This window comes from Rutidosis leptorrhynchoides, chromosome 10, assembly GCF_046630445.1.
Source record: "Rutidosis leptorrhynchoides isolate AG116_Rl617_1_P2 chromosome 10, CSIRO_AGI_Rlap_v1, whole genome shotgun sequence".
Taxonomy (NCBI): domain Eukaryota; kingdom Viridiplantae; phylum Streptophyta; class Magnoliopsida; order Asterales; family Asteraceae; genus Rutidosis; species Rutidosis leptorrhynchoides.
Window position 1 is genome coordinate 287,992,762 of NC_092342.1, and position 8,193 is coordinate 288,000,954.

Genomic DNA, 8,193 nt, shown 5'->3' on the forward strand with positions numbered 1-8,193 from the left:
TCGGAAAAAGAAAGAAATAAGAATTAAGATTTAAGATTAAGAATTATAATAATAATATAATTTAAATTTAATTATAGGATTTTTTTTTTTTAATTCCTTTGCGTCAACTTTAAAATGAGATCCTCATATTGCGAGGATTACTGCATACGTTATGCGAACCTTTTGCAATCAAATCTCCACACAAACACGGTCACGTACAAAAGATTGCAAGTGTAAATTAGATAAATTCTTAAAAATTGATTTAATGTGGATCTACATAATAAATTAATTAGGAGTAATAAATAAAAATCTCAACTTAACTAATAAATCAGTTAAACATCCTGTTACTAGGTACTATATATGTTCAAATCTATATGCAATTAGTTACTTTATTTTTATTATTTTATAAATGATAAAAGATATGTAGTAATACAATTTTGTTGAACCGGTGGTCCAATGAATAAACCGTAATACTTTGAATATTGGGCACGGTAAAGGTTAAAGGTTCAATCTTCGGTTCTGTAAAAAGTCCGTAAGGGAGGTATTACCGACCCGTACGCAGGAATTCGGCTCAAACCACATGCTTGTATGGGTTGATGGATCGGGTCACTGTTATGCGGATCGTGTTTTCGCTCGAAAACACGTGTGCGTGAAAAATGATCGGGTGAGTAGTTTTCGATCCCCGTCCGTGAGTGGTTCCAAACTCATTTAGAAAAAAATGTACGAGTAATAAGAATTTGTTAATTCCCTAATCCATACCCTTGTGGGTACGCGTGACTTAAAAAAGGTAATGGAATTTCACCATTTTTAGTTTTTACAATAATTTTGATTTTCTTGTAAAGTGCTTTTATACCCGAAAAAGTCAACAAATTATTGGTCAAACTTCAATATGCATCTTATCTAATTTCATTACATAGTTATTCGAATATCAAATACAAAATTTTTATATTTAAATCACTACTCTATTTATACAGAGTCTTACATCATTTCATTTTATTTTATTTCTTCTCATTTTATTCTAGCTTAGATAAATATAAGGTACAAACTATTTTTTTAAATAAACAAACTTCGAATACAATTCATTGCCAATAAAATTGCTTAAATTCTGACTTTCCACTCTCTTTAACCCTTTGCTTGACCATGAGCACACCACTCTCGCACCACCAAAATCCCACCACCACCACCACCAAACCGGAAATGCCATACCACCATAAACAATCACCACACGCCACCGCGGCCACCGCCACCCGCTCACCGAACTCTTTCTTCTCACCGAAATTCTCCGTTTACCTTTGCTCAATATGTGTCACACTTTTCGTACTCTTTCAAATCAAAATCCTCCAAACTCCATTACCATCTTCTCATAATTCTCTATCATTCCTTCACAACTGGCAAGAAAAGTTAACCACCAACGATCAAGAATCAACTAATTCGTGCACAAACGATCAAACCATTGACACGTTACGCGATAAGCTTAAAGAATCAGTCACATTTCTTCCATTAAAGGACCTTAGATTCGCGAACTCGGCCCTTGTGGGCCACACATGGTTCATGAGTTCTTTATATGATACACAAGAAGAAGGTGGAGTACAATACCAACAATTTCCTTCAAAGTCATCCGATGGTCGGATTTTATGCATTAAAGGTCATGATAATCATGATGGTTCATGGAATTACTATGCACTTGCATACCCTGAATTCCTTCCCAAAAACGCCACGCTTGTGACAGGGCGGACTTTTGTGTCATACAACCATTATGATTTTGGTAATATATGGCATGGATTGTCCGCTCTGGTCCCATTTGTTGCGTGGCATTTGAAAAGCGGGTGTGCATTGCCCACCCGCTGGATTTTATACCACTGGGGCGAGGTACGTAAATTATGAAAGCACTGATAGGTTAACTTAAAAAATATGTGCAGGGTGATAATCTATACATCATTAAAATTCACTTACTATGCATAAAATTGTTTACAAATCGTTGAGAAGTATTCATCTTCATTAGCATTATTTTAGAATTTTAATATATATTATTGTTTAAATTGTCAAGGTCCGGACGGGTATGAGCCCATGGCTGAATACACTCATGGAAGCAACATTTGGCGGGCCGATGAACATCGAGAAATACGATAATGTTGAAGACGATCAAGCGGTAATGTGTTACGAGGAGGCGGTGGTGATGAGGCATAACGAAGGGGGGATGTCAAGGGAAAAGAGAATGGGAGTTTACGATCTGATTCGATGTAAGGTGAGGACGATGTGTGGCGTTGAAGTGGATCGAACTGATCACGAGATCGGGATGACATTGTTAATGAGGACAGGGCCGAGGTCGTTTAGGAACGAGACCACGGTTGTCGAGATCTTTGAGAAAGAGTGCAACAAGGTTGAGAATTGCCGGTTAACCGTGGCGTATTCGAGTAATCTTACCATTTGTGAACAGGTTAGTAATGGTGCGTTTTTGTTAAACATTATTGTCACTTGCTGATTTGTGTCTATTATTAGTATATGCTCACAATATTTTTCCATCTTGTGCCCTTTAGAAAAGAAAAAAGTGACACATTTTGATAATATAAATATATAATTAATTAAAATTGTTACTCCTATAATAAAGTGAATAACACTTGCTTATTCTCATGGGTTTTCTTAAACTTTGATGCATGTGTTATTCATGATAAAAATAAAAAAAAGTTACCTAAACACTTTGTCACTTTTAGTTACCTTTTAACTTGTGGATAAAATGTTAAACGTATAAATTTTCCTGTTTAGACTATCTAAGGAGGACAAATATTTATTACTCAGATCAGATGTATTTTTGAGCATAGGTAAGATACGGAATCGCCTAGGATCCAAAAATTTAGAAAGTCTCAAATTTTGAGTATGTAAATATTTTTCTCAATATATTTAATCAAATCAAATAAAAAAGTGTCAATTAAAGTTAAAATATCTTATTTTTATTGGTTAAATTCAATTTAAGTAAATAAGTAGATAACTTAAAGTATTATTCTTTTATGCGTAGTAAAAAAATTTAACGTATATGTGAGCCCTTTTTTTTTTTTTTTTCGTATAGGGCCTTTCAACTGTTGAGACGGTCCCGACTCAGATATGGACAAATATTTCTTACTAAGATGTGTGTAGCATAACCGAGAGTTATTTTACTCATATGTAAGTGGCTACTCCGAGTTATCCCTCTGACCACTACAAAATATGCCGCTAATAAGGTTTGTACCTAAGACATTTTCTGAGGATTTTAGAACCCTGACGACTAGGTTATCCTGAATTCTTACTTTACTTTTAGTTAACTTTTTGAGTTTGCTTGTTAATTGAATAAGAGGGAGCCGTTCAAAAAAAAAAGGGAAATTGTTCAAAATACATTTTTTTTAATGTCTTCAAACAAAATACATTTTTTTTAAAAAAATTATCTTTTTACACCATTCAGTAGACGGAAATTTTGTCTACCACCTTTATCTGTCGTCTACTACCATTTTTACAAAGTAGTAGACAGTTTCAATAAGGTAGTAGACAGTGAGAACAAAGCAGTAGACAGCCAATTACAAGGTAGCTGACCGTCTACTGCCTTGTTGTTATTGTCTACTACCTTGTTGTAGGTGTCGATTGATATGTATTATTGGTGTCGACACCTACAACAAGGTAGTAACAATAACAACAAGGCAGTAGACGGTCAACTACCTTGTAATTGGCTGTCTACTGCTTTGTTCTCACAGTCTACTACCTTGTTGTTACTGTCTACTACTTTGTAAAAATGGTAGTAGACGACAGATAAAGGTGGTAGACAAAATTCCCGTCTACTGAATGGTGTAAAAAGACAATTTTTTAAAAAAAAATGTATTTTGTTTGAATGATTAAAAAAAGTGTATTTTGATCAATTTCCCAAAAAAAAATTGAATAAGAGGGAACAATACATGTTATATAACCCTTACACTTGAAGTCTTGAAGGATAAGTAGACTTTAGCAAATTTATAAAACAAATCTTCCATCATAAAGTGTTGTTTACAAATCTAGAGTTGACTTTTAATCTGTTTTGTTTTTGAAAAATTGTAGGTAAAGTTAATGGGCAAAACAGACATATTGGTTTCACCACATGGTGCACAATTAACCAACCTTTTTCTAATGGATAGAAATAGTAGTGTGTTGGAGTTTTTCCCCAAAGGTTGGCTCAAGTTGGCTGGTGTGGGTCAACTTGTCTACCAATGGATGTGCAGTTGGTCTGGGATGAAACATGAGGGCGCGTGGCGTGATACAGAAGGCGAGCATTGCCGTTACCCTGACCCTGAAAATGATCGTCGTTGTATGTCTATCTATAAGAACGGTAGAATTGGATACAATGCGACTTATTTTTCACAGTGGGCTTCAAAGGTTCTTAATGAGGTTAAAACAAGGAAACTCGAAGATGTCGCGAAAGGAAATAAAGTTCCGACTAAGTGTGCTTGTGGCTAATTTGTACAATGCTGGATGCATTATGCGTATGTTAATGTTTTGAAGTCGAGTATGTATTGTGGATTTTGGGGGAGAAAGAGTGAATGAATTGATTTATGGGTCATTTTAACCATATTTAGCTTGATAACGTAAAAGAGAAACATATCAATAGTTATTGTACAATCCTGGTTAATTGACATATCTTGCAATTAAACATTGTCTAATTTTATTTTATTTTCGGCTAAAAAACGATAGAACTATTATAATTTATAACACACAAAAGAAGGCTCATCAAAAATGAGACCTCCTTTAAACTTACAAAGAAAGAAAACCGAGCTAACTAAACTAAAAACTATAACTAAGCTCGTAAAACCAACAAGGACAATGATCATGGACAAAGAATAACAAAGGAGAAGATGAAAAACAATCAAAGCGAAACACGCGAGATTAAATCCTTTAAACATTGTCTAATACTTTTAATACATAATTTTCATTTATAGTGCTTGATATTTTAGCATATGTTCAATGAAATGGGCTCGACCCCTAAAGCCCAATTGAGCTCGGAACATAGACTGAGCCGGGAGTCCAACAACTTATGTTTCTTCTTTTATAATCTTATCTATCTATTTCTATTAATTAATTAAAATTAAACTAAAATAAAATTGTTATAAAAGTCATGGATGCTAATTTTATTATTATTATAAACATTGTATAGTAGTTTTTTTTAGTATATATATGTGTGTTATGAGCACATAAGGTGTACACCAAAAACATATATAAAACACCTACTTCTCTCATATTCCCTCTATATACTTATTAGTAGTCTACAGTCAAGAACCAGGCCACTAAAGTAAGTTATAAGCCTACAAAATTATAACACGTTATCAGCACGAAGTGCTCTGTATAATCAAGGTTTATCTAAGCAAGCACACGTCACTAATCTAGGTAAGAAATTGTTTAACTTTTATTAACTCCACTAACATTTATATTTATGTTATTTAAGTTATATATGGTCGGTTCTACCACCTGAATTATATTTCTGTAATCTAACTTTTATTAACTTCACTAACATTTATATTTATGTTAAGTTATATATGGTCGGTTATACCGCCTGAATTATATTTTCTGTAATCTAACTCTTATTAACTTCACTAACATTTATATTTATGTTATTTAAGTTATATATGCTCGGTTCTACCACCTGAATTATATTTCTGTAATCTAACTTTTATTAACTCCACTAACATTTATATTTATGTTATTTATGTTATATATGGTCGGTTCTACCACCTGAATTATATTTCTGTAATCTAACTTTTATTAACTTCACTAACATTTATATTTATGTTAAGTTATATATGGTCGGTTATACCGCCTGAATTATATTTTCTGTAATCTAACTCTTATTAACTTCACTAACATTTATATTTATGTTATTTAAGTTATATATGATCGGTTATACCGCCTGAATTATATTTTCTGTAATCTAACTCTTATTAACTTCACTAACATTTATATTTATGTTAATAAGACCTCATGATTGTACGCAACACATCATTTGACAACACGGTACTTTATGTACGCAACACGTCATTTGACAACACGGTACCATGGGTCGAGATTAATTCCGATCAATACGAATACGATGGGGTCTTTATATGTTATCTAATATTTATGATTACTTATGCAATTAATCATTATTTATTTCATGCATACTAATGTTTATTCTTAAATTTATAATCTTAAAAGTTAAAATAAGAAAAAGTAGTTTGTATTTTTATTAAAAGTAAATCTTAAAAGTTAAAATAAGAAAAAGTAGTTTGTATTTTTATTAAAAGTAAATCTTAAAAGTTAAAATAAAGTAGTTTGTATTTTTATTAAAAGTAAATCTTAAAAGTTAAAATAAAAAAAGTAGTTTGTATTTTTATTAAAAGTAAATCTTAAAAGTTAAAATAAAAAAGTAGTTTGTATTTTTATTAAAAGTAAATCTTAAAAGTTAAAATATGAAAAGTAGTTTGTATTTTTATTAAAAGTAAATCTTAAACGTTAAAATAAGAAAAATATATTATAATAATATATATTATAACTTAATATATATTATAATAATATTATTAATAATATAATATGAACCTATATTCTATCCTTCCCTTATGGTTTTATTATTTGTAATCATACCATTATTCCTTTGTTTGCTACTTATGAATCTAAACTAATTCTAATTTCATGTTATTATTTGTCTATAAAAAAAATTGATTATGATTATGATTTATGTTGTTCATCTTTCTGAAAATAGAAAATGTCAAACTTATCAAAGCTTGAGTTTGATGCCTTAGACGTATCGGGAACAAACTACACATCATGGGTTATGGACGTAGAAATAAATCTTGGATCATTGGGTATTCTAGAAACTTTAAAAGAAAATAATACTTGTTCCGATCAAGATAAATTAAAATCAATTGCTTTTATTCGCAAATATATTGATACCACTTTAAAACATATGTTTCTCACTATCAAAGATCCACATGTTTTATGGGAAAGTATCAAGAGTAGATTCGATAATCAAAAGAAAATATTACTCCCAGCTGCGAGGGAAGAATGGAGAAATCTAAGGTTCCAAGATTTCAAAAAGGTAAGTGAATACAGCTCGGCCATGTTCAAGATCCGTTCAAAGCTTCAATTCTGTGGTCAAGAAATAAGTGATGCTGATATGATGGAGAAAACTTTCTCCACAATGCATTCTGCAAACATAACTGTGCAAGAAAATTTAAGATTGCAGAATTATCAAACTTTTTTCAAACTTCAAACTTATCTCTTAGTTGCAGAAGTTAATAAAGAATTACTGATGAAAAATCAAGAATCTCGTCCTACCGGTGCGCTAGCATTTCCTGAAGCTAATGCTATTAACAATAATAATAATAAAAGAAGAAATGCACATGGACGAGGGCGTGGACAAGGTCGTGACCATATTGGCCAAAACCATCATCATGGAAATTACCATAACAATAATAAAAATCATAACTATGTTCGAAATCACCCTTATGGTAATGGTCGTGGTCGTGGTGGTCGTGGTCGTGGACAAAGAAATAATAATCCACAAAATTATAAAATTCAAACACCATACAATCCCACAAATCACAATGTTGAAGAAGACTCTTCAAAGAATGTTGAAGATTCTTGTAACCGATGTGGTAAAATTGGCCACTGGTCTAAAAACTGCCGAACAAATCAGCATTCTGTTAATCGGTATCAAGAATCCCTAAAGGGAAAACGAAAAGAAGCAAATCTTGTGGATGACCTTGATACAAAAATCACTGAGCCAACTTGTGACTACTTTAATGAATAAATTTCTAATATCTATATATATAGATATCCTATTATATGTTTCTGTTAAATAAATGGTTGTAGATTTTCAATCTACACCATATCTAGTTTACTACATATTTCCTTATTATGTGCTATCGTTTGTAACATGTTTTGAATGTAATATATTGATGAATTATGTACTCATTATTTGTTTCTCATATTTTTTTTTTAAAGTTCATGATGTATGCTGCTGGAGTAAAAAATCAGTCAAATGGTGGAGATATTTGTATTACAGACAGTGGTGCCACTCACACCATACTCAAATCTAAAAAATATTTCACAGACTTGAAAGCAACGGAAGGAACTATACATACTATATCAGGTCCTGTGGACTTAATAAAAGGAATGGGAAAGGCAAAATTCATGTTACCAAATGGTACGAATTTTCTGATAAATAATGCTTTATTTTCTCCCATGTCA

General features: G+C 31.8%; 1 protein-coding gene across 1 annotated transcript; it reads left to right on the forward strand.

Moving 5' to 3' along the window:
- The first annotated feature begins 1,025 nt into the window (after nucleotides 1–1,025).
- LOC139873190 (uncharacterized) lies at nucleotides 1,026–4,611 on the forward strand. The gene is made up of 3 exons (XM_071861123.1): nucleotides 1,026–1,848; nucleotides 2,027–2,416; nucleotides 4,036–4,611. The coding sequence occupies exons 1-3, from the start codon at nucleotides 1,120–1,122 to the stop codon at nucleotides 4,429–4,431; spliced, it is 1,515 nt and encodes a 504-aa protein (XP_071717224.1). The 5' UTR covers nucleotides 1,026–1,119; the 3' UTR covers nucleotides 4,432–4,611.
- The last annotated feature ends 3,582 nt before the right edge of the window (nucleotides 4,612–8,193 follow it).